The sequence below is a fragment of the Chelonia mydas genome, chromosome 8 (genome assembly GCF_015237465.2).
Source record: "Chelonia mydas isolate rCheMyd1 chromosome 8, rCheMyd1.pri.v2, whole genome shotgun sequence".
In the NCBI taxonomy this organism is placed as follows: Eukaryota; Metazoa; Chordata; order Testudines; family Cheloniidae; genus Chelonia; species Chelonia mydas.
Genome location: NC_057854.1, coordinates 29039595 through 29066850, shown reverse-complemented (window position 1 = coordinate 29066850; position 27256 = coordinate 29039595). Strand labels below are relative to the sequence as shown.

The window sequence follows — 27256 nt, the reverse complement described above, 5'->3', positions numbered from 1 at the left end:
TCAACAGGTTTATCTATAGCTAATATGGCATGACGATTATCACCTATTTCTGGGGTCCTGTTGGGTTTTAAAGCAAAGGACAAATGAGCCAATTTCTTCCTATTAAACATTTTTATTTATTTATTTTTACTTCAAGGTGTGTTCAGTTTTAATGACAGTTGGCCTCTGTAGCATTTCTTCCTTTCCTCCCACCTTTTTAAATGATAACATATCTTTGGGTTGATATTGCTCTGTTAAAATAGTTTGCAGCAACGTAAGAGAGGAGGGAGAAGATGCTTTAAAATGTTGTAAATAAAAATATAAATCAAGGAAATTGAGATCAGATATACAGTAAAATCCCAAGAGGTGGACAGGAAGTTGGGGTAGCAAAAAGTTACCCTTGACTGCATGTTTACTTGCATGCTGTTGGGTTGCCTTTTGCTCATATGATGAAAGAATTAAAATATGTCCTAAGCTCCATTATGAGTAAATTAAATAAATATCTTAATATTGATTACTAGCTTATAATAAAATCAGCTACTCAGAAGGGACAGTGCCAGGCTATCAGATGCTAATCCTGCCTTCCTAATGTTTGCTGAAAAAAGGGGGAAAATATGTGCTAAGAAATATGATGGAATGAGCTACATTCATATAAAGATGTGTAGAAGAGATATATATTGTGATATGAGAGAGAGGCACACTTGGCTTTGAAGCATTGTGATAATACTCCTTTTTCAGAAAGGGTAGTGATGGCAGTTTATCATATAACCACAATATATAAGCAGCAGCTGCAGTGACAGCTGCTGAAGAGAAGATGGTAGACATGGAGAATCTCTTTGGTCCACACCTTTTGTGAAAGACCTACATGTCAGAGATAGAACACTCTTAGAGTAGAAAATATTAGGCTGTTAACTTCAAATATAGTAACAGACAGTGAAACAAGCTATTTTAAGAGTTGGTGGAATAATCACCTTCAGACATACTTTGGGCTAGATTTGAAATTTATTTATTGGAGATTATTTAGGGATAACATCAGTTGTGCCACAATAAATGGGAATATACTAGATGAAACTGCTAACCATCCTCTCCAACACAGAGTTCTGTAAGCTGATTTTACTAGATGCCTGCGTATGCCAATCATGATCTTGACCTATTGTTTAGCATAGGCTTCTACAATGAAAATCATCTTTTTGCACACTATGACTTCAAACATCTGGAGTGAAGGAAATGTGATTGAGACAAAATACCAGTATTTCAGTAGCACTGGAAGTGTTTCTTAACAAAGATGATGTCTGTTTTAATACAAGAAATTCCCCCTTTTCAGAAAAAGGTATAGAAACACTAGCTAGAACCGAAACTCAGTAACATTCAATATCTTGCTGCTTTTTTTTTTTTAAATACACATACTTGGCACTAGTACTCTGCAATTTCCAAGAGCTATACCACCATTCCTTTTTCACCTCCAGGACTTAGCTATCTTGGTCCTGTTGTACTTTCTTCAGAAATCAGTGGAAAAGTGCCTATTTCTCAAAAGAATTATTAAATGTATTATATGGTCAGGAGAAAATGGTTCTTGGAAAATTATAGGTAAACTTCCCCTTTAAAAGGCTGTCAGGAGTAGAATACGTTACAATACATCTATTTGAGCATCATGTTAGTGCAGGGGTGGCCAACCTGAGCCTGAGAAGGAGCCAGAATTTACCAATGTACGTTGCCAAAGAGCCACAGTAATACATCAGCAGCCATGCCGATCAGCAACTCCCCTTCCATCCCCGTACCTCCCAATCAGCTGTTTCATGGCATGCATGAGGCGGGGGGGGAGGGGGACAGAAAGAGGTGGAGTGGGGGCAGGGCTTGTGGCAGAGCAAGGGTTGAGCAGTGAGCACGCCCCAGCAGATTGGAAAGTTGGCGCCTGTAGCTCCAGCCCCGGAGTCGGTGCCTATACAAGGAGCCGCATGTTATCTTCTGAAGAGCTGCATGTGCCTCTGGAGCCACAGGTTTGCCACCCCCGTGTTAGTGGATTTAAGTTAGCTTGGGAGATCACATGAAGTTGGGGGGAGGGGAAGAAGTTACTTCGTGTTTTGGTTTTAACCAGGTCCAGTGGAATACATTTTACAAAGATAACTTCAAAGGAGTGGCTAATAACTTCACTTTTTTCTAATCTGGTTCCAAACTTTAAATTGTTCCTCTCCCTAGCATTGAAGAAAAGAAAAAGCATTAATTTTCCTAGTTCAAAGAGTATTCAGTCTCTGTAATCTCAATTTAAGTGGTGTCAGTTTTTCTTTTTAACAATATTAATGGAATACTTTTTTCCATCTCCACAGCTTTTCCATGGTTTGGCATGGACATTGGGGGAACACTGGTGAAACTTGCATATTTCGAACCTATTGATATCACTGCAGAAGAGGAGCAGGAGGAAGTTGAAAGCTTGAAGAGCATCCGCAAATATTTGACTTCCAATATAGCCTATGGATCCACTGGCATTCGAGATGTCCACCTTGAACTGAAAGACTTGACGCTCTTCGGCCGAAGGGGAAACTTGCACTTTATTCGATTCCCAACTCATGACTTGCCTACTTTTATCCAAATGGGAAGAAATAAAAACTTTTCAACACTACACACGGTGCTTTGTGCCACTGGAGGCGGTGCTTATAAGTTTGAAGAAGATTTTCGCACAGTAGGTAGCCTACCTTCCCTAGTACTGTAGTCTTTGGTTAAAAAAACAAACAGAATTGGTCACAGCTGTTTTATCAGTGGAAGATAGGCAGTGTCTTTCTGGACAATCTTTTCATGCCTTGGACATGTAAAGGCTAAGTAACTACTCGCTTGTTAAATGCAGTAACCTTAGAAATATTCTTTCTGGCTTGTTCTATTGGTATTATTAATAATCAGATTTTTTTTTTTTTTTTTTTAAAAAAAGGAAGATGAGATTTGGCATTAATTTTCAACCAGATCCATAAGGTCAGGCTTGACAGAGCCCTGGCTGGGATGATTTGATTGGGGATTGGTCCTGCTTTGAGCAGGGGGTTGAACTAGATGACCTCCTGAGGTCCCTTCCAACCCTGATAATCTATGATTCTATGCTATTACTAATTAAGATTACACTAAGGAAATGAGTTGAGACATCTAGGTACTAAGTATATTATATATCTATATATATATATATGTCCTTTTTCTATTACTAGTGTTTCTGTATTAGGGAACGATTTGAGATTAAACATTGACAGAAGCCAGGCAGACTGCAGGTTAAATTTCTTACAATCCTTGAAGTAATGATTAAGTTAAATAGGGCATTGTTCAAGTTTTTAAGGAATCATGAACTTTTTCTTTCTTGGTATCTTACAAATGAGTGGTTTTGCCTTTTAAGGTACACAGGTTTGCAGATGTGATTTTTGACTAATAAAATACTTTGGTATTTTTGGGTGTTTGCTAATTGAAAAAAGGGGGGGGGCTAATTTTTGAACAATGGCTTAAAGCATAAGTGCATGGAAAGCTAACTTCTTCCATCTTTAGTAGTGTGCTGCTGGGCTTACTAAATGTCCAGCATACTTAGTTCATGAATTGTTAATTTTGTCCTTTCCTTTTTCACAGATTGGAAACCTCCAGTTGCACAAACTGGATGAGCTTGACTGCCTTGTCAAAGGTCTGTTGTATATAGACTCTGTCAGTTTCAATGGCCAGGCAGAGTGCTATTACTTTGAAAATGCCTCAGAACCTGAAAGATGCCAAAAGATGCCTTTTAACCTGGATGACCCATACCCATTATTGGTTGTAAACATTGGTTCAGGAGTCAGTATTTTAGCAGTCCATTCCAAAGACAGCTATAAGAGAGTGACTGGAACAAGGTAATGATATGAAATCTTAAGTTATGATTCTTGTATGGAATAATGACCCTAATATTTTCTTAAGCTTTCAAATAATTTCTTTGCATGTCTTTTCCATGTGATAAACTGATTTCATGTCCTGTTTAATTACCAGCAGCATTAATTGTAAGCTATCTCCATGGCTCTAGTAACGAGGTGTAGTTAGTGTTTTTTCTGCTGTGTGCTCTGCAACAGGAGACTAATATCAGTAGTGTGTGGTTTTAGGTTTGTCACATTAGATTTTTTTTTTTTTTTTTTTATTGTATAGCATTATTCCAATGCACTCATATTTTTTCTGCTCTACTGGAGAAAAATGAGAAAGCGTTCACTGAAGTGATGCAGAAAGAGGAACAAGGACTTGAAGCCAATGATCAGATGTGGGTGCTTCTGGGCATCCTCATCTGAGTTTATGCCCTCCCACTGGCACTTTGATACTCACGCCTATTTCACTTACCTATTGCAAGTATGAATTTTAGTATCTTAATTTAGTGCACAATAAAAGAATTCTCGGGAAACAGCAAAAACACATTTATTTTTAAATAGTTTACTTAACGTTTGCAGCTCAAAATCTTGTGTGTGCACAGTTAAGCTGATACCTATATAAACATTGTTGCCATGATTCACAACTGACTGCTTTGCTAAGCAATACCAAGCTCTGAGGAAGAAAGCAGACAAATCAGTATCTTAATTGAAGGAATACATTTATAGATTATTTAGTTGTACTATGTGAGAATGCTGTTTAAAAGTCTTCTTTTCCTTTTTCATTAGTTTAGGTGGAGGGACATTTCTGGGTTTATGCAGTTTATTGACTGGCTGTGAAAGTTTTGAAGAAGCTCTTGAAATGGCATCCAAAGGGGACAGTACACATGCTGATAAGCTTGTTCGGGACATTTATGGAGGGGACTATGAACGTTTTGGCTTGCCAGGATGGGCAGTAGCCTCCAGGTAAGCCAGAGACTCGCTTATTTAACTGTAATTAAGGCTCCATATCTCTCACGGATTCAGTGACCTTCGTGACTTCTGCAGTGGCCGGTGAGGCTGGCTCTGGGGCTTCCCAAGCAGATCAGGCAGCCTCTGGGCCAGTCACATTGACCGCTGCTGGTGCAGTTTAGGCGTCGGAAGGGGCTCAGGGCTGGGAGTTGGGGTGTCGGTTTCCAGCCAGTGGGAGCCGCAGAGCTGGAGCTCATAGCGGGGGCAGCGTGTGGAGTCCCCCTTGCCTTCCCTCCCACTAGGAGCTGCAGGGACATGCCGGCCACTTCTGGGGAGCTGCGTGGACCCTGGTAGGGAGCCTGTCAACCCTCCTGCCACCAGCAACAGTCCTGGGCCACACGCTGCTGCAAGTTTTCCCATTTTCCCCCCCACACACACACCCCAGCATCAGCAGGGTCCCAGGTAATTCCCCCAGAGCACCCATGACCGCCTGACTCAAGTTTTAGTTATGGGTATATAGTACAAGTCATGGACTGGTCATGGGCCTGTGAATTTTTCTTTACTGCTCATGACCTCTCCGTGACTTTTACTAAAAAATACCCGTGACTAAAATGTAGTCTTAACTATTCATGACCTGTTAATGAGGAGGTATCACCTTTTCTTGTCTCTTAAGACTGAGGTGTTAAGATTTTAAAAAAGAGACCTGTATTCAGTATCTATTAGAAGAACAGTTTTTGCAGTCTTACTATTTCAATTCAGTTACTTTTGTGTTTAAAAATATATACAGCTAACCTTTCTGAACATTTTGAAACCAGATAGTAGTAGTTGATTATTAGCTAGCTATAGCAGTCCCATTCTGTGTAATATTTTATTCCTGAAAAACTAAAAAACAGCATCAAGTGTAGATTTAAAAGAAACAGACAAGTTCCTGCATAGAATACTCACAGGTCAAAGGTCAAGCAGGCATAGAAAGGAAATAAAAATTAATGAAAATATTTGTCAAACCTTTTTAATGGCTGTTTGGGATCTTTGAGAGCATTGTTTAGTCTGACAGCTTTCTTCTCCATTTTACAACAGCTCTTCCTGTCTGGGCTTTATTTCCTCAGTTTGATACCTTTTTAAGTTAACCAGCCAGGCACCCAGGCAAAGGATTTTCATTTAACCACTGTTTTCAGTTTTATACAGCATCTCAGAAGCATTCAACAGGCACCAGATGAATTAGTATGGTTTTGAGCATACTTATATTTTTATATTTGCTGTCTAATGAGTGTTGAAAAGCTCTTCAACTGGGAAAATACTTTTGGTGATCTTACTGTAGTCGTTGGTTTAATTTACCCACCAAGTCTAGTACAGCTGTCATAGTTCAACAGTTTTGGCTATTCTTAAAGATCTGCTTGTCACTAATAAGTGCGAACCAATGGAGGCATGTCTTCAACTTTAAAAGTTCTAGGTTCCTACAAATTAATTACAACTGTTTGTCAGCTCTAAGAGCTGAGGTTCTGCATTTGAATACTGGAATGAAAAGTAGTCCTCATGGTTTATTTTTGATCGACCTAGAGAGCTTCCCTGTATTAAACATTCAGATTGACTATTTTATTATTCAGTCATTCATATTGCAATTATTTCCTTAGCTTCTGTCAAACACAGTTGCTAGCCTATCACAAGATTTCATAATTGCAAGGTAGTCTTAGGTCTGTCTCAGGATGATGGGTAATTATGTCACCAGCATATTTGAGAATTGGGCTGGCCTCCAATGGCAGAAGGTTAATATTTTACTCTGTTTACTGTTCAGCTTGCTCATTAGTTGGAGGCTAATGGAGCAGCATCCACGTACTTTGGAAGCAGGAATGAGGAATGATGAAACTGGAGAATGAAAATAACATAAAACTTGAATCTAGCATTTAGTCTGAACAAATAATGGGTTTATCAATCCTGCTGGAAGTGAAAAATTGAATGACTGTTTCTATGACTGCATGCATTTCTTTTTCTTTAAATATATTCTGTCCCTCCACAGGGAGATCTTACTTCTGATGTTTCTTACTTGCCCTCAATTGGAGTCTATTGTATACCACCTCTACTCACTTTTTTCCTCCTTCTGAAACTACTAGTGGCTTTAATTTCAGAGGGGCTTGGGATGGGAAACAGTGCTGTTAATTCAGTGTTCCCCCTGCTTTGCTTCAGCCACTCCATAAGAACAGGGTGAGAGTTCTTATGTCTTCAGCCAGAAAGAGACCACAAGCTGTGATTAGGCAAAATACTGAGTAAAGATATATGAGCTGAAGTTGCTTGCTTTATATAGGGCCAGTGACAGGACAGAATTCCTCTGCCCCAGGAAAATTAGAATTGTGGCAGCATCAATAAACTTGTATGATTCTTATGATTACGTAGTCACTTTAAATCCCCAGGGATATTTTATTATACTTGAAATTTTTGTGTTTGGTTATCTTTTTCTCGATGGCACCTAAAGGCAAGAATGGAGCAAAATAGTTTTGTTTTGTGAAGAAGTTAGGCTGACTTTTCGGAATCTGCAGAATACATCAGTCAGGGCTCAGAATTACCTTTACTTGTTCTGGCTAGTGCTGTGGACTGATCTTGTTTAGCTGAGATTTAAGCTGTTCCTTCATGGAATTCTGTAGGATAATCAGAAAGATTTAACTCATAGGGTCTTAAAATGTTTGGAGGAAGTATATTTCTTTTTAAGGAATGGATGCAGATACATAACCCTCCACAATCTTGGTGGTCAAATTACTGTATTCAGTGAGCATTTGAAAATTGATTCAATTAAGACTGAGGATAAACAGAAGATGTAATTTCCACTGCAGCGTGGAAACTGTACTCTAAACTTGTTGAAGACAAATGTTTCACTTTGTATTGTATTTTCTCTCTCCAGTTTTGGGAATATGATCTACAAAGAAAAGAGAGAATCTGTTAGTAAAGAAGACCTGGCTAGAGCTACACTGGTTACAATCACCAATAACATTGGGTCTATAGCACGGATGTGTGCGGTAAATGAGGTAAACGATTTTAGTTGGGGGATGAGGTGGGGGAGGGGAATCAGAAAATTTCATATGGGTAGTGTGGTTGCTTTCTGTCATTGGGAGGACTAGTGTTATAAAACACTTTTCATTTCAAGTCCTTTATCAAATTCCTAGCTGAGGCAGTTTGATTCTGTTAACTTGACATCGGGTCAGAATACTTTTAGTATCTTTGGGAAGGTTCATGAGGCTTGAGAATTCACTTTGTAATGGCAAATAAAACATTTTTTCTGATTAACAGAGGTGGTGAAAAGGCTTTGTTTTTAAGTTATGCTTCTAATTATTTCCAAATTAATATTTGAAACGTCAGTTTATGTGAAATTGATGTTCTCTTCCTGAGTCTGCATAAAAATAGTTCCGTCACCTCTCCTGCTTCTCAGAACTTTGCCAGATAGCATCAGAATAAACTTGAGGTTCATTTTCATTATGGCTACTTAAAGCTCCATACAGCAGTGGGCAGCCAAGAAGCTTTGATCAACACAGGAAGACGCTGAACTAGTAATAAAAGGACCAAATGTGGCAGCTGAGGTATAGAGTAGCGGAAACCCATCTCCCCTTGCCAGCAAGCTTTGGATGAGGAGAAAGCTTTTTCTAGCTTCCAACTACTGAGCTAGAGATGGAGATTCCTAAATAGTCACCTACTAGCCAGAAGCCTGTGTGAAATATAGACCCTGCTTGGAGTCGTCCAGGACAGCACAGTTAGAAATCCCAGGACCTTTACTTTCCTCCTAGGAGGTGGGCAGGATGGATTTTGCATTTGGATTCTATGTTTGACATCATGGTTCGCGATCGCCTTCCCTCTTCTTTCATATCTGCCTCCGTCTAGTAAGCTTTTGGGTTTTTTTCCCCCAAGCCCTAGTATAATCTACGAAGGGGATAAGGTTGAGAGTACATACCAGTAATTTAATGATAAATTGCATTACAGGAATGTTGTCATTATCCTACAACCAAGCATAGTGAACCTAGGAATGTCAAAAAGAAAAGGAGTACTTGTGGCACCTTAGAGACTAACCAGTTTATTTGAGCATAAGCTTTCGTGAGCTACAGCTCGCTTCATCGGATGCATACTCTGATTCATACGATTCAGAGTATGCATCCGATGAAGTGAGCTGTAGCTCACGAAAGCTTATGCTCAAATAAATTCGTTAGTCTCTAAGGTGCCACAAGTACTCCTTTTCTTTTTGCGAATACAGACTAACACGGCTGTTACTCTGAAACCTAGGAATGTCAAGTTATTATACCTTAAGGTAAGGGAATAAATAGCTAAGGCATCAAAATCAACCTTAATTGTATTTAGATTTTTTCCTATCTCTGTCCAGTATTAACACTCTAATTACCACAATATTTTTAATTAAAACAGTCTGTGGTCAGAGATTAACATAGTAGACAAAAGGTAGATTTTATTTTTCCTGCATATCATTGTTGAGCAGAATTAAGGTTGTTTGGGTGCTTTAACTGCATTTCTGTACCTTTTGAATTATGAACTTGTCAAGATAAAGGTGTGGGAGGAGCAGACAAGTGTCAGTCCTTTGAGTATAGACAGTGGCTGGTCCTGCTGCACAAGTTTCTGGACCAATTTGGATGTGAATATTCACATCAGTCATTTGTTGAACTTTAGTAAAGCATGCTTGTGTTTTTATATACTTCTCAGATGCCTTCAGTTATTGGAGAGCTTATTCTTGCCATCAGAGTGTCAGCTTTATTTTCAACTTAAATGTCCCCATAACTGGAAAATGTAATAAAAATTTTTAAAGCATTCTTAAACAACACTAAATTAAAAGTGCATATTAAATGTGAACTCTGAAGTCTCACTTCTAATTGACTTATACCATGCATTCATTAACAGCTGAAGAAATGAACATCTGAACTCTCTCATTGTCTTCGGCTTCTTTACAGTGCTGCCTTGTTGCATATGGATCAAGCAGCATTGTACAGGGCTATGAAGGCATTAAGTCTTGCTCTACCAAGAATAAGTATGTTTGATTTAGCTGGATTTTTAGTTAGGCTATTTCAGTGGTTTGAAATCCTCACTTAGGTATTTTTCAAATGACATTACTACAGTTTTTCTGTAAGTCTCAATCTTTTGTTTTAAGGGTCTGTACTCTTCCTCTCTACTTTGAAGCATTCAGTATTTAAATCTTTTTGTGACAACCTCTTTTCTTCTGATCCTAGCTTTTTAAAGCCACACTGGATAGTGAGGAAACTTGTCATAACGCTCATACTGTTTTCTTTCCTTTTTTAGAAGATAAACAGAGTTGTCTTTGTTGGTAACTTTTTGCGTGTGAACACTTTGTCGATGAAGCTTCTTGCATATGCACTGGATTACTGGTCAAAAGGCCAGCTGAAGGCCTTGTTCCTAGAACATGAGGTAAGCGAAGGACACTTACATGTACGTATGTGTTTTGCCTTATCCTTAATCCACAATACCTATTTTAAATGACCCCATAACTGTAGTATCCAGTCACCTTGCAAATATTTATAAAACTCACAGTAGTATCACTTTTGTGTTATTCTTCCTAGCCTATAGAGAAGTAGGTGGTTGATAAGTCAAAGGAATGGATTTTGACTTTATTTGTGAAAGAGTTAATTTTGTGGTTTTCTTGCATCAATGAATTCTGGAGTCTATTTCTATCTTCTGTATTAATAAGCTACATCCAGGGGGTGGACCATTACATTGTTCTGATGGAACAGCTATTACAACATATCACAGTTATGGAGGGAGAGCAGTAGCTCGTGCCACTCCAATCTGAAGACTTTGAATGGGATACAAACACAGAGGAAGGCTTCAGAATATGTTTTGCTTTGCTTTCTCCCAGGTGAAGCATTTCAGGGTATCTGGCTTCAGCTACACGGTTTCAGTTATAGAAACCTACCTAGGAATTAATACATAAATCAAAGTGGCCAGGTCTGTCTCTTATTCAAATGGGACAATCTTCTGGTCAGTTAAATTAAATAGGCATTTTGCCACGGGAGCTACTTGCATTTAGAGGGATTCAAATGGTTATGGACTATCTTAATTTGAGGGCAAATGCTCTCAGGAGTTGAATATGTAAGGGGAACAAGGTTCAATTGCAGTGCTTTTTCAACCTGCATCATATCAGTTTTTGAAGGATAAGCTTTAACAAACCTTTTAATCCAGGTGTTATTTCAGTGAGGTATTGAAAATTCAGGAAGATGTGTAATCTGGGTGTACTCTACATATCACAGGCACTTCAACTCGGATTGTCTCAACCATTCTCCAAACAGTTTCTTATGTAATCTATTTCAAGTGGGGTTAGGATCTGGTATTTTGGGACTCTATAGGTAATGCTCAGGAAGAAATAGCTACCTATATCAGTTCTCTGGGTTCAGTCTGAAGTGGGGGGGAGGGGGGTCCCCAGGAGAAGGACTTCAGGGATTTCCTTTCATCCTGTTTGTCCTTGGGGACAATTCAGGGATATTTGTTTAATGTCACCAACAGCTGCAGAGAGGTCCAACAGAATGAATGTGGATATTCTTTCCTTATCTATGGGTGGAATATTACCTACTAGTACCTTGCTGAAGCCTGAAGCCCACCTGAGGGATATAGGATGCTGGCAGCTCAAAGTGCCATTGTGTATTTTTGCTGATCTTGATTAGCTTGCTTTTATATCTTGAAAGGTTAGGAGCCGCCCTGAGTTCTAATTCTTCCACAACTGATACTTACAGTGAACCGTCCAAATTCTTGGAGGCATTTGTCTACTTTTTTTGGTGGTCAGTGGCTAACCTGGTTGAGGTTGGCCTCTGCTGACGTAAGCTAATTTCTCCTACTAGGAGAGGATATGTTTTGGGGTTGAATGCAGACAGTCAGAATTTAAGTGATTTATGCTTAGTGTTATACCAATAAAATAAAAACCAGCAGGATCTTATTAAAGGGGAAAAGGCAAAATACCACATTTATTGTGAATACAGAAAGAATCATAGTAAGCAGTTAGTTATAGCTATAACATTCCATTCAATCTCATTTATTCACACATTCATTCCTACACACACAGGTTCTGCAAGGTTGTTATCATAGTTACCAGCCTTACAGTTGCTCATGCCAAGCCACTGGCCAGGTGGCCTGGACATGAGGAGGGAGCAGGGCCTTGTCAGATGCTCATCTGATGCTTCTGGAAGTTGGTTTGCAGAAACAGACCCCAAAGTTTTCACTTTCTAGAGTCCATTTTTATAGGAATTTCTTCCTATGCCAATCTATGGGAATTGCTTCATCATGCTGTTGCTGAATCAATCAGCAGATGTCACATTCCTGATGGCTCTGTGCTGCCAGATGTTACCTTGTTCTTTTGGTTCTCCCATTCTTGAGGCTGTTGGGTGGATTCCAGTCTGCCCTCCGGGGGTCCTCTGGTTATTTCCACTTGATGCCTTCTTCAGCTGATGGACACTGGATTCTTAGGCTGGCACCTCCCTGATCATTCAGCTATTATCCACACCAAGCATCCATCCACATACATCCTCTATCTCTATTTTAATCGCAATTGTTAACAAAGCGAGATGAATACAACAAAAGGGCGGGGAGTCTGTGGGTGCTGTTTCTATTGTTACAGAGTATTGCTTTGAGTCTCTCTCTGTGTGAGTAGTTGTTACAAAGAATTGCTTTGAGAGCAGACTCTGTCTTAGAATGTATTAACACAATTAGCAGCTTGCAAGTTTCACACACAGAGGGAGAGAAACAGTACCAAAAACCAAGAGACCTCTTAATTAGTAATACCCTGGAATTTAAACTATGGGGAATCAAACTCATTTGTGATTTTAATACAGAATTCTTTAATATAATCCAACATTAGCAGGGTGTGAAGTTGTTGCCTCTCTGGCAGAAGACTGGAAAAAATTGATAGAATTTCTATAAAACTACAAAAAGAAAAGGAGTACGTGTGGCACCTTAGAGACTAACCAATTTATTTGAGCATAAGCTTTCGTGAGCTACAGCTCACTTCATCGGATGCATAAAAGTGGAAAATGCAGTGAGGATGTTTTTATACACACAGACCATGAAAAAGTGGGCGTTTATCACTTCAAAAGGTTTTCTCTTTTCTCAATAGTGAATGGTTGAAATTCCTTGCTAGTGCTATTCCTTGCACTTTTTTTGGTTAGATTTTAAGGTTTGATTTTGGGGGACCATGATGGTGGTCATTTTGTCTTGCATAGGGAAAAAATTCTTGCTTCTACCTTGGTTATGAAGTGGTCCAGGGATAGAGAGGTGGTTCTTGTGTTTGTCCACATGCAGCCTCAAGGTCCAGTCCAAAGTATAGCTGGCTCTGTTCAGGCCTGAAGAATACCTTTGAGAAACTTAAGGTGGAGAGTTGAGATAAGTGCTGAACTACTGCCTCAGAGGTAATGTCCATGTGGATGTTGAAGTTCAAAGGTCAGCTAGTATCTCTATAGGCTCTTCTGAAAAGCTTTTTGGTTTTGGTATATGTGCTCAGATACCACTGGTATGGGCCTTAGAAATACATTAGCTGTTTTTACAAACAAATGAAAAAATTTAATAGTTTTCAGTAATATATAGGCTTTAGTGGGGGGAAAAAACTTAACCAGGGCATGTTAGCTATAAAAAAAACAAAGTATTTAATTTCGTAAAGTTTTGAGTACTTCAGATAAAAGGCAGTATATTACAAATGTACGTTATTCTTCATACTTAGTGTGGGCCTTCCAAGTACTCTTCTGTGGCTAAAAAAGGTTTTTCTGAATGCTGAATTTTAATGTGGTAGTTGAAACTTGGAATGACAGCTTTTTTGTGTGTGTGTGTGTGTTTGTTTTTTTTTGTTTTTTTTTTTTAAACAGGGATACTTTGGCGCTGTCGGTGCTCTTCTTGGATTGCCAAATTTCAGCTGAAGTACCAGATGCCACTACGCTGAATTGTTTTCCACCTGGATGGCATTATTACTACATTGTTTAAGTCAACGGGAACCAAAGGAAAAAAAGCAGCAGTTTTGCTGCAGTTGTTTTTAAATTTAAGTGGTAAACTGCTGGATGTTACCATATTAAGAAAGTGGGATCTTGCTGTGTAAGGCATTTTTAATTGAAATACCTGTGGGTTTTGCCTTATGATCTCCAGTGCTTGTAGCCAGTTTTGAACTTCTAATATGCAATACATCCTCTGAAAAACAAGCTTCCAAAAGAGAGAATTCCAGCCCTTTTAAGTGTCCATCATGTACAATAGTGTGGACTTAAACATGAAGCTTTAGTGCTAAGCAAATATCTTTTGTAGATAATCTGGTGAAAATGTTTTATTTTGATGAGTTTGTTTTTTGTCTCATTATTGCACTGTACTAAGAGCAGAATTGTATGTTTAAGACAATTGACCTGAAAACACCAAAGTGCCATCAACAGAAAGCAAAGCTATGTAGTGTAGAAGATTATTTCACAATATAAGGACAGCATAAAGTGTTAAAGCACTTAATATGTTCCAGTAATTGCAGAATTTTGAGGTCTAATGGGAAAATATCTAATTTTTTTTTGCAAATATATTAAGTAAAAATACAGATAAGTTCAGCTACTGCTGCATTTCCACATATCTGTACTCTTGTGAAGCTTAACATTTGTTCAGTTCATTTATCGAAAGGTAGATATTGTATTTTGGGAAGATCCCTTTGGATTAGGTTCATGATTCAAGGAACAGCAAGCCTTTAGAAAAGGTATCTGACATGCAAAATTCCATGACCTTACATTCTAAATCACAACATTTTGATTTCATTCTCCTCTACTTGTGAAAGTCACCACAAAACCTGCAGAGTATATTTACCCAAAAGAGGCCTGGGACTAAAATAATAGTATTACAGCTTGGAATTCTGTTGCTTTGGCATATCTTTGTGAGGATGCTTGTACAAATTCCATCCCTGCTCTACCGATTTGAAAACATTCAGTCCTTTATTTCATTAATCGTAAACAAGATATTTCACTTCTAATAAGTCAGTCTCAAATCTATGTTGATGATTTTAATTGATCTTGTTTGGAATTGAAAGTTTGTTTTTGTAGCTCCAGAGTTTGTATTGCAGAGTCAAAAGGACCAGTGTTTAGTATACTTTGTTAAACAATTCCCATTATTGCAAACTGTGGCCTTGGGATAAACTGCATATTCTGAGACTAGTCTTTGTTTTGACTACATACTATGTTCTCAGACTATTTTAAATTTTACAGTAGTTGTTTTACTGTCATAAGTGTTGCTGCAGCCAGGAGATAAAGGCTTTAGACCAGAAAGACCATGTCAGAAGTCAAGCCAGCTATGTATGTCAGTGTATTTAGTGTACCTCAGAAGAAATACCCAATTTTGCAGGAAGTAAATTAATGTTAAGTATTTCCTGTGGATGCATTAAAAGCTATATCTGATTAGAATTCATTGATATGTTGGAATTAAACATGTTGTTTAAATGGATGTGACTCTAAATCAAATAAATGAGTAAGTATTCCAAAACATTGCTATGTTGCATTACAGCAGCAACTTTTTAGCCACATTACCTTTCCACATAATGTGCATAGAGGGGCCTGAAAATAGTAAGTAGAAAATACTCTTTCTGGGGGTTTTGTTCGTTTTTGTTTGTTTTTTTTGTTTTTTTTAGTTGAACTCCATAAAATTTCCTAAGGTCCTGAAGTGCAGTGACTTTTATAGGGGTGAGATGGAGGCCATTTCATTCCACCCAGAGCAATGTCAACTTCAAATATAGTTTGTCATTGCTGCTGAGTACCTAAGCTAAATTTCCATTGTGAAGACTTTTAAATTGAGGCTTCAGTCTGGAAAGATAGAATCATTTCTAGAACTATGCTTATATCATTGAGCAAAGGCAGCAACAATCTATGAAGCAAGTTGGTACAGCTTGGGTAAAATGTGCCTTTATGAAAGTTGCTAGAGGTTTTACCATGACTGAGTTTATAAGCTAGTAGCTTAGTTAGTTTGCATTAACAGCCTGTAGTAGGAAGAAGTAATTTAGACTTGTTTCTTCTATGAACTTTTCACAGAGAGATTATTTGAAAACTCATTTTTCTGCAGGTTGTATTAGCTTCGTACAAAGTTTCACACACCAAATGCTTGCCTTTCCTGAGGGATGGAGACTTAGTACTTCAGCATCATGTCATGCAATTTGGCAAGAAACACTTTAGCTAGTCCATATCCATTGCCATAGATTACTTTTTCCATATACATCCTGTACTGCTGGAGCATAAACTGAGAGTTGCTTTTGAAGCAGTATTTAGAAGTAGGTTGTATATTTTTGACCTGAAGATATTGAAAGTAAGTTTAGCTAAAATCTTATTTTTCCAGTTCCCTAGCAAGACAGTCTGAGAGAAATGACCTTCATAAATTCAAGAAATATTAATTTGATGTAGCCTATGATAAATTTTTGAAGTTAACATGGACACAGGAATAAATTCATAAGTAATTTTTGAATAGCTGTATTGCATATATGCTATTAGTATTCCTCATGAGAAATAAGATGCATGTCCTACCTTTATATATTTCTTGCCTTCAACTTCGGAAAAAGTCTGTCTCGCCTTTTTTAGTTCCTTCAGCGTAAGTTGGTTGGTGGTTGTTCTTACCCCCCCCCCCCCCATTCTCCCCATTCTCCCCAGAGACTACCAGCAAAGCCTTGTAGCCCTCCTCTGCACCCCTTGAGATCCATCCTAATAGAGGGGTTTTGGGTTTTTTTGCTGGAGAGTGTTCAGGCACAGTTGCTGAGGTTTATTTGGTTATTTTTTTCAAAAACTTACAAACACAGCCTTTTGTCATTCGATCCAAAGATTGATTGTACCTTTAGTGGAGTCACTAAGCATGGCAAGTACAAATGAAAGTAGCTTTAAATTTCTTCATCTAGACCTTTGTATATAGACCAGAAGAACCTTGCCAGGGCTAAAAGGCTCACTTCCTTTAGAGTGAATCGCTGATGTAGGTTCACTTCTTTCTTATCTTCTATGCTTTTACCTTCACATTTGGCATTTCTTTGTCTCAATGCTACTTGGCGTTTCCTTACAGTAAAGGAACTCAGACAAGCTGTCACATGTTATAGCAGATGAAGTGCAACAACTTTGTTTGCAAGCTTGTGGATCCTCATGGCTACTGCTGAATTCTCAAACAGGGAACCACTTTCTTCAAGTAGAGGTTTTTCCCTTGAAAGAAAAAGGCAAAGCTCATTCTGAATGTAGCCGGTCTCAAATCAAGCCAGACGAGTGCCTTTAATTTCTCACATGGTGCCAATGATGTTAGTTTTGCTGGCACTGCAATTTGATGTAAGAGCATTCTTGGCGCCAGTAATACTTTTGTCACCCCAGACTGTTTACTGTAGATGTGGAGAATAATTGTATCAGCATTTTAGGTGGTCCGCTAGACCAGTCAAGAAGACAGTATGAGTTTTCTGGCCTCCCATCTTCATGGCAAGCTAATCTACTTTTGTTGGAGTATTTATGCCTACCACTTTGTCTCCCCTTCCTCCCATTTGGATTTGTCCGTGCATTATGTCAGAATGTTGTCTCTCTGCAATGATGCTTGCTTTTTGCTCCACAAGTACAGGCTGTTTCTTTATCAGACGCTTCATTTTTATATGAAGATATCATGGACTGGCTGGTATGGCTAACAAATCTCTAACCACTCCAGACACCTTTCTAGTTGTGCTTAAGGTAACCGCACTTTAAGGAACTCCTTTTTGCTACATAGTTTGGACCTTTAAATTTAAGACCAAATCTACAATACTGGCATTACATTTTTCTGTTAAGTTTTTTTTTTTGTGAATCTAATAGTATTGCCACTTGTATAAACATCTTTTCTATAAAGCATCATTCCATTTAGAATCTGGGACTGTAAAGGCTCTGAACAGATCACTTTCCCCTTTTTCGTCATTAAGAGTGTTTTGCTTGCAGTGACATGCATCCAGCAACAAAGCGCTTATGTGGTATTGACGCTTCATGCAGTACTTCCTAATGCTATTTAAATTTTTGGTATTGAGAGTTAAAGGCCAGGCTGTGTTACCCATTTTCAAGGGATATATAAGAAATGCTTAATAATTCTGGTTCTTCAGTAATACTTTTGCCTGCATATTAGTTGTATTGAGAGGTTCTATTCCTATTGCATTCAGGTGGTTGGTAGCACACATCTTGTATATACATGTAAGGTATTCCTTGCCTTTTTTGTGTGAGGAGAATAAACGGCCTTTGTTATATTACAATTTTTTATATTCTACCTGAACCAGTGTAGATATTTAGTAAAGCACCACATTTTTGGAAGTATTTTTTTTAAGAAACTGTCCCATTCCAAATAACTGTGGCAATAACTTATATTTCCTAATGTTTTAGGATAGCTGTGGGAGTTTAACATTTGAAAGTATTTCAAGGTGCTTGCACTTAGAGCAAAGTTGTGCTTTTTAAAGACTAATCAGTATATTCTTATGTTTATTCATTGTATAGTCTTTCTTTCATGCCTTTACTGTTTTTGTAAATATCTCATTTATTATAAAACCTCTGTAAATGAATTGTTGGTATCCTAAGGAGACAGATTAGATTAGTTCATAACAGAATTGGAGAGAAGATGGTCTTGTTACTGATCAGTTCAAGCAAAACAGAAATATTGAGGTTGAACCAGTGCAGCTAAATAGGTGTAACCCACTTTCCCCTGCATCTAATGTAACATGCAGTGAAGCTGGCTATTTCGTATGTTCATGTTTGCCTTATGAAACAGAGGTTTCTCCATCTTTCTCACATACGTGTATTTAGAAAACCTGCAATGTGTAGAGTTGTTGGGTTTTGTTTGGATTAAGGAATTTACACACAATACTGAGGGTCATACTTAAGTATTGATAACCTAGCTGTGTATTTTACAGTAATATGTTGGCAAGCATGTTTGATAAATACAGTTGAAGTTACATTTTGAGATAATCCTTCCCCTTCAGGCTAAGGCACAGTGGCACAGGGAATTTTCAGCTCATTAAGAATAGAGTTGGTGGATTAATTATCTGCAAACACTTAAACACAAACTTCCATAAACTTGATTAATATGGAGCGAATGGCGGGGCACTAAGATGCCTTCTCACAGTGCGGTGCAATAATTCCCCACTTATATTCCACAAAACACTTAAGTGCATATTACTAAACCCTTTTGATCAGATATATCTGGCTTTTCTTGTTAATATATTCCAAATATTGTTACCAGTATTATAAAATGTAATAATACCTTTAAAGAAGACTTGAAGATAAAGTTTGTAACCAAGCTTGTTTTCCAAGCTGAGTTTACCTGCTTAGATCTGACATGTATAGAATACTGTATAACTGATTGCCAAATCCTGCTTGTCTTAGTTGCTAAGTAGCCTGTTGGTTTAAATGGGAGCTACTTTTAGCAGCAATGAAACATTTGGCCCCGAGATTTTTTTTAAAAACAACATGCAAATGGGGAAAACAATAGTGCTACTTTGCATATTGCTGCTGGTGCTAAATCATTTGAAAAATTTAGAATCAAAAGTTGTAAATAGAATTAATATTTATGGCCTGGTCCTTTTGACAGATTTGAAATTTGTCAAATTGCAAAGATTTCTCACGGCCTTATGTCAAGCTTCCTTTTTTATATATTTGGATTGAAATTCATTAAGGTCAAGAGCCATTCATGGGGCTGGCTTTCTGTAAAGCTGATTACATTCAATTTGTGAATTTTATGACATGGATCACTTTTCATTTCTAGAATTTCAGTTTTAAAACTAGCTTTAGATGTTAATCTTATACTTTCCCAGGCTTTTATCATTGTAGCTGTTTAGAGTAGACAAAGTTTTAGTACCAACTACTGTGGGCTCACCGTGTCCTTCTGTGTTAGCATTTCAAAAAGTACAACCATTACTATTAGTATTAATCACTTTTGAAAATTGTGAATATTTAATTAAAGTTAATTTTAAAGATGTAACTTGTTAAGTAGTCCTATCCATAAAATAAACTGAAATAGGATTTCTGAATTGGTAATCTGCAGTAATAAATTTTAATCTGTTCAAATTTCACAATTCCTTCAGCATGGATCTTTTAGACCTTTGTAAATACAAAGCCTTTAAGCAGTTACATTGGTTTCAGATTGAACATTACAAAAGACTCATTTAAACACAGATTTTTGTAGGGAGTGAGGATGTTTGGAAAAAAAAATTAAATTTGCAGTACCAAGAACCTGAAAATTTGCGTTACTTTGGTGTTCAGACTGAGACGGGACATAAGCAAAAAGTTGTCTTTTGATAGTCAGCACCATCTGTTTTTACATTTGTCATTTTAACCATGTGTATTTTCTCTCAATTGCTAGGCAATTTTCTTACCAGTTGTAGGCCTTCTAGTGACCAAATCGTACATTCAGAGTTTTTAGTTCCTTAGCAAAAGGGATAGTAAATCAATAAACTCCAAACCCACGTGAGGAAGATGTTCTCCATAAGAGCCATTTCAGTTAAGTTGCCTTATTCTATTATATTGTACTTATGTCTGAGCTTATGTTTACTGTTCTGACACTGAAGATATGATGTAAAAAGTACAATGTGCTGCAAATTTGTATTAACTTTATTAAATTATACCTTTATGTAAACTGTAGTACATCTCTTGTAAATTGTTTAATTTATTTTTTCGTTTTATAGCTGCTCATTAGTGAATGTACAGAATAGATATAATGTAATTAAGTATTTTCATTGTGGCCAAATCGATTGTGCCTACAATGTAATGTAATCCATCCCCATCAAAACTGTATATAACTCCTTACTGTTTGCTTGCATAAATGAAGTTTGGATTTAATTTACTTCTTTGTACTGTATTGCCATAAGCCAACTTCAATATGATGGACCTACTTTTTTGTAGTTTATTTTTCTGGTTTTGTTCAGTATGAATGTTGAAGCAGTACTTTGTCTTACTTTTCCTAATAAATAACTCCAGATTGTTCTGTTGTGCCTCCATTGTTCCTTTTCTTTGTGCTCCTTTGTTAGTCAATGCATAGCATCACAAATTGCTGTTGTAATGGATATACTTTGTCCTGTTGCATATAAGTTAACAGTAGGGGAACAGGATGGGACCAACTCTCCAGCTCTTCTTCCTATAGAGGAAAACCTGTAAAGGAAAGATTAAATGAGTTTATGGTATAACTAAATTTTGATGTAGCTGCCATTTTTTAAATGTACAACTCATAAATGGCCCTACATTGATAGCCTTGAAGAATAGATCCAATGCAACAAGTATAACCCTGGCAACAGCAATGTAAGCTTTCACATCAAAACTGTCTTCTTACCTTGGGAACCTGTACTGGTTCCCTACACTCCTAAACAATTTACTGCTACTTGGCCGTATTATACATTGATACATCCTGGCTGTGCTTACTCAGACTGACTTTTCAGTTCAGTTAAACACCCACTTGTTATACTGGCAGATTAGCTCAAGATTATTTCAAGAATTCTGAATTGCCAATGTGAACCCTCTTCAGCACAAGATAAATGCTCCATCCTGGAGAATTGTCCTTTGTTTTCACTATCCAAGTAGCCTAGTTTTGTTTAGCCCTGAAATTGTTTCTACTGAAGTAATGGAAATTTAGAGTCCTTACAAGAGCACATAGCTTTTAGGTGAATCCTAATTAGCTAGCTCTGTTGGCTGTGCCTTAGAGTTTAGTTTGCATATACTGCAGCCACCCAAAATGAGAGATGCAATTAATACTTAAATGAACCCATTAAGGTAATTAGAGGCTGCAGCACATCTCTTATCCTAAATCTTATACCTTCATCCACAATCCTGACAACCAGCAACTTTTGACCTAAAGAGTTCCGCAGGTTCCTGGGATGTAAAATACTACTTTTTCCATCTCTAGGCCCTGGATGAAAAGCAGCATGGGTAGAATGTGCACTGAAGTTTAAAGTCATGATGCACACTAGCTATCTTATTCCAGTAATCCTTACAGTAAAAGTTCTTTCCATTTGTATGTTAACACAACTTTTTAAAAATCCATGCAGTATTGCTGATGCTCACTTGATTTTTTTTTTTTTTTTTAAAAAAAGTTTATCTGAATTTTTTGTAAATAGTCCATGATTAATCCTCTACATCAGTGGTTCTCAAAGCCGGTCCGCCACTTGTTCAGGGAAAGCCCCTGGCAGGCCGGACCGGTTTGTTTACCTGCCGCATCCGCAGGTTCAGCTGATCGCGGCTGCAACTGGCCACAGTTTGCCGCTCCAGGCCAATGTGGGCTGCGGGAAGGGATCAGCAGAACCTGCGGACGCGGCAGGTAAACAAACCGGTCCGGCCCGCCAGGGGCTTTCCCTGGACAAGTGGCGGACCGGCTTTGAGAACCACTGCTCTACATGTTGTAGAAGACAGGCAATAGGATCTACAGTTGAAAATACTACCTCAAATCACTTTACAGATTTATGTTAAATAGCAGTTTTGGACCTCTGCACCCTCATGCATACTCTAATGTAGTGGCTGTCTTGAAGTAAACTAGTACAAATCCTCTCTGCGTATTTTCTAAATGATTTTCTTTGGGGGTAGAATACAAATACCATAGTTGGTGGGAGCTAAGTGAGAAGGGAATGAATGGATTGGTGAGGTGTGTTTTTTTTTTTTGGCTGGAGCTCATTTGGAGTGGTAGGAGTAAGTAGGGGAGATAGGTTTTTTTGGGATGACTAGTGGTGTGGTGGAAGGGAGCTTCAGGATCAAGGGGTCAGGGCTAGAGTTGGTGGCGAAGGAGATCAGGATTGGAGGTTGAACTGGTCAACATCTAGAGTTTTGTCTGTAAAATGTCAGCTTTTGTTTTCAGTGGTATTGGTCTAAATCCAAACACCCCCAAATCTTAAAAGTTACGTCAGATTTCGTGGCTGACAGTCCTGATTTGCAATAACTTGAAGCAGAGCTATAGTGAGGAGAGGCTTCGGGGATTCTGAGGGGTGCCTATGTTGTCATATAACTACAAGCTCTTGGTTTCATGTACCTTATACTTGCTGATGCCCCTTTCCCATAAAAGACAAAGATTCTTTAGCTTTTTGTGAAATGTAAAGGTACGTTTTGGAGATTTCATTTTGCTGGTTACAGCTGGGTAGCCATTTAAATGAGTTTGGAGATAGTTTATGTTGAATGGGGGTTACTGTACTGGTCACTGGAAAAGGGCTTTTACATTCAGATGTAAAACTCAGCTGAAGTGCTTAAACCTTCATATTGGTACCTACTATGCATGAATGAGGACATAGGTTGTTTTATGAAATGTAATAAATATTTAGATCTAGCCTAACCCTGGAGACTATACAAAATTTATGGAAATCTTAAGAATGACTTCCTAATGCCAATGCTGTCATGTTTCTATGAAACTAGGTAACTTCATGTTATTTTATCCATAAGCCTATTCAGTCAATTGTCCCAATATAAAGTCAATCTTGTGAAGCCAGCAGCATGGTCTTTTAGTAATATAAAAATCATTAACTTCCACCTACTTTTATAAACAGAGAATTGTGTTTCCCCCTGCTCTACTGTTGGGGAAGTAGAACCAGAGCTGTCAGTCACAGAGGGAGGGGTTTTAGCTTTCTCAGTTTACACTGTTTCCAGGCAGAAGGTTTCCCAGCCAGCTGCTTTCCCTGAACCATGGTACATAGGACAGATTATACTGGGGATTCCTTTCCTTTTCCAAGCTGGGAATCTGTTTTCAGGAGTCTATGGTGTCTTACAAATCTACTTTTCTTACTATTTCCCCCCCCCCCCCTTAGTGCAGGTAAAGATTTACTTGTAAATTACTTGCGGCATCTGTCTTTGAGACTTCTTCTGGGACACAGCAGGACTTGCAAGGAACTATCCGTTATAACTGAGGAAAAAATATGGAGGACACAGTCATGAAACAAAAGCTTATTTATTTTATTTTATTTTTTTGCCAACATAATTTGCCATGTGTACACTAGCAAACCTGTCCTTTAGATTTCCTCCATTAATCAGATTAATTAGGACCCCTCTCAAAATATTTCCTGAATGACTTATTTTGGAGGTACTGAATTTGATGCTAATTTCAGCAGAGCACCACACTGTCTTCTAGCCAGCCATGGTGTGGATATGCATTTCCTTAGCTGCTTTATTAGATAAACACTTTCCTATTAATCAGACTGTTCAGTCCACTGATACATCACCCAGAATTAAATAAAGCAAGTGTTTGGAGTTGAATTTAGAGTGTCATTTCAGACTAGTGTAAAAAACTTGTGCAGGAGAGTTAGTTATGATGTATGGAAAGTACAGTAATAAGTCTAACTGTGTTCTCAAATTTCCCTTACAGCTCTCACACTGAGCCAGCAGAGGGAGCAGAGAGACCGTGCATTTTCCATACTCTATGCCTAAGTAACAGTATTGCCTCTGTACAAAGTCCCTTTCCTCTTTAAGGAACGTATTTTTATTGACTGTGATCCTAGTGCAGCTTTGTCAGGGTTCCCTTCCCACTCTGGGGTAGAGATGTGGGGACCGGCATGAAAGACCCCTTAAACTTATTTCTACCAGCTTAGATTAAAAATGTCCCCAAGGCACAAACCCTTTCCTTCTCCTTGGATGGTATGGCTTCCACCACCAAGTGATTTAGACAAAAATTCAGGAAACGGACCACTTGGAGTGCCTATTTTCCCAAAATATTCCCCCAGGCCTCTTCACCCCCTTTCCTGGGGAGGCTTAAGAATTATATAGGTTTCAGAGTAACAGCCGTGTTTGTCTGTATTCACAAAAAGAAAAGGAGTACTTGTGGCACCTTAGAGACTAACCAATTTATTTGAGCATAAGCTTTCGTGAGCTACAGCTCACTTCGTCGGATGGTTAGTCTCTGAGGTGCCACAAGTACTCCTTTTCTTTTTAAGAATTATATACTAAGCAATTGGTTACAATGTGAGCACAAACCAACCCCCTTGGTTTTTAGGACACCGAAAATCAGATTCTTAGAAGAATTTTATTAAAAAAAAAAAAAATCACACCTGCAAGATCAAGATGGAAGATAACTTTACAGGGTAAATAAAAAGGTTTAAAACACAAGAGGATTCCCCTCTGACTCTGCTTCCCAGTTACAAAACAGGAATGAAATTATCTTTTAGCATAGGGAAAATTCACAAGCTAAAACAAAAGATAATTTAATGCATTTCCTTGCTTTACTTACAATTTTTGTAATCTTAGATGCTCATTTCAGGCAGGTTTTTAGGAGATTTTTTTTCCTGTCTGGTCCCTTTCTCCAAGGGAGGGAACAAATGAAGAGCACAAACAAAACCTCCCCCCACCAGATTTGAAAGTATCTTGTTTCTCCATTGGTCCTTCTGGTCAGGTGCCAAATAGGTTAATTGAACTGATTAACCCCTTACAGGAAAGGCAATTCAGTATAGCTGCCCTGTGTATATTAAGTAACGATGGGGGGAAAACCTAAATTAAATTTGTGTGCTAACAAATTTCTTGTTAACAGACACAAATCTGTTCAGCCTTCTAACTTTCCATTCCTTTTTAGGGAGGTAAAGCCAAGCAACATCCCAGAAGGAAATATGTACATTTAAACAGAGTGTTTATGTCTTCAGTGATACTATGTTTTTGTTGCTGAGCAGCCCAACAAAGTTTTAAAATTTTAAGTGAGAGCTGGGCCTCAAGCCAAAAGCCAGAAGCTGAGCACACCCCAAATGTAGGGTCGGAGGAGCAATACAGTGTGCAGGAATAGTGTCTGATGCAGGCTATTTGGCCCTCCTTTGCTGTGAGCTTTCATTATTCCGGGATAGCTTGTTAACAAACCACTCAATCTGATGTTTTCTTCTTTGCTGAGTTTTAAGCTCAAGTGGGCTTAAGTTAGTCAGATGTCTGCACAGGCAAGTGGCATATCAATGCAGCTGACAGTAAATGTGCTGATTGATTTGTTTGTTCCAATCTGGTGTCAGTCTTCTTGCATCATCTTTCATTAGGCTACCAATGCAAGAAATAGACACCTGAACAGAATCACCAGAACATATTGGGGGGGAATCAAGCCAGGCAGAAAGATCTAAAAATAGTATCCAGTCTCCAGCCAGTATCAGCAAAAAGATTTTAACATTAATTATTGTAATGAAAGAGTTAAGGTAGGCATTTAAGGGGCTAAATGTGTGCAAAACTTGACTCCTGAGTCCCAATTAATATATGTACATATCTGAATCACTCTTTTTTACACCCCACATCCCCAATGTGAGAGAAATAGAGAGGCTCCTGTGGAACTGTCAGGTAGAAGGAGGCAATGTCCCAGGAGACACAGAGGAGAGAGCAGGCCTGCCATCCATACCTGAGCATTGCAAGGGAGGGGGAAGTAGGCAAGCTGATGCCTCTAAAAGCATCAGCAGAGAAGGTTGCCCTGTATTTTTACCATTCTGTAAAGGACGAGCTTTGGCATGCTCTTGTTGCTTCCCCCTCCCCCAGTGAATGTTTTTGCCCCTGAAGTTGTTCACTAGCTTAACTGATGAACGAACACAAAATGGGCAAAAATAATCGGAGTGAATTCATTTAAAAATCTGACCAAATATTTGCAGAACGTATTTTGCTAATTTGCCTCTGACTGCAATTAGATGAAAAAAAGATAATTGAGGATTACTAATGGGAAAATATTTTAACAGATCTATTGCAGTCTTGAATAGACTTTCACAAGAAGTATTGGAAGGTCACGTGAGTAATTTCAAGGGAGAATGAACAACGGATTTAACTTTTTTCATTAACTCTACTAGGCTTTAGGTAGATACCCATTTACTTCAATGGGCACAGGAGCAAGCGCCTAGAAATATACTACAGGAGACAGTCCTCGTCTAGTAAGAGCATATGCTAGGTGATCCAATACTAGCTCAGTCCAACTTCTCAGATACTTTCACTAGTACACATACTCAGGTGACAACTACATAGAATCCAAGAGATTTTTGCAAGGAATAAGATTGCTTTATTCCCCAACTCTGAAGGAAAAGCACAAAGAACAGCTGATAGGTCAGTGAACTGCTAAAATCTTGCCAGAGTATGATTGTTTTGTGCTGTTTGTTTCACTGCAGCTGTAACTTCTCTTTCTGTGATCAGCTGATCACATTATCAAATCACTGCTTTAGCAAGTTTTATCTTTGCATAGCTTTTTCACTGGGTTTGGCTTTTATGGACCCATATACTGGAAACATAACTGACGATAACATTAACAATCTTAAATAAACTGTCTTTCAGGAATAACTTTCATCCATATTACCAAAGTTTTCCAACTGTGCATGTAATGACTAGAGAGTCCAGATATTTGTAATGTATAATGGACCAGGCCATATACTTAGCGGCTGTAGCTCTATTGAAGACAACAGTATTAAAGTCAATGGAGCTATGCTAGCTGAAAATATGGTCCAGTATTTACTAATTTAGCCTTTTTGGGTAGCAGGTCACACAAATCCTCATCGTTGAATAAAATCTGTTACTGTTTGGTAGTTTGTATGAATCATTTTCAGTTTAAGGGATGTCTTTTTTTAGAAAAGTATTATTCATGTTGTGTAG

General features: G+C 38.2%; 1 protein-coding gene and 1 long non-coding RNA gene across 8 annotated transcripts in view; one reads left to right on the top strand and one right to left on the bottom strand.

Moving 5' to 3' along the window:
- PANK3 (pantothenate kinase 3) overlaps positions 1-20696 on the top strand; it is a 31832-nt gene extending 11136 nt beyond the window's left edge. For 3 of the 6 annotated variants that reach the window (XM_037906271.2, XM_037906270.2, XM_043521049.1), the window contains exons 3-8: positions 2304-2656; positions 3571-3824; positions 4611-4787; positions 7663-7786; positions 10050-10175; positions 13610-20696. In XM_037906271.2, the coding sequence (XP_037762199.1) occupies positions 2304-2656; positions 3571-3824; positions 4611-4787; positions 7663-7786; positions 10050-10175; positions 13610-13660 (1085 nt within the window). In that variant the 3' untranslated portion in view covers positions 13661-20696. Of the gene's footprint in view, positions 1-2303; positions 2661-3570; positions 3825-4156; positions 4306-4610; positions 4788-7662; positions 7787-10049; positions 10176-13609 lie in introns of those variants that run through there. The other 3 variants (XM_037906272.1, XM_037906274.1, XM_037906273.1) reach the window with 3 other exon arrangements.
- Positions 19182-27256, bottom strand: part of LOC122461430 — a 40808-nt gene continuing 32733 nt past the window's right edge. Inside the window, exons 1-3 of one of the 2 annotated variants that reach the window (XR_006283314.1) lie at positions 24900-25237; positions 23505-23582; positions 19182-20860 (exon numbers count right to left, since the gene is read on the bottom strand). This is a non-coding gene — a long non-coding RNA (uncharacterized LOC122461430). Of the gene's footprint in view, positions 20861-23504; positions 23583-24899; positions 25238-27256 lie in introns of those variants that run through there. The other variant, XR_006283315.1, reaches the window with a different exon arrangement.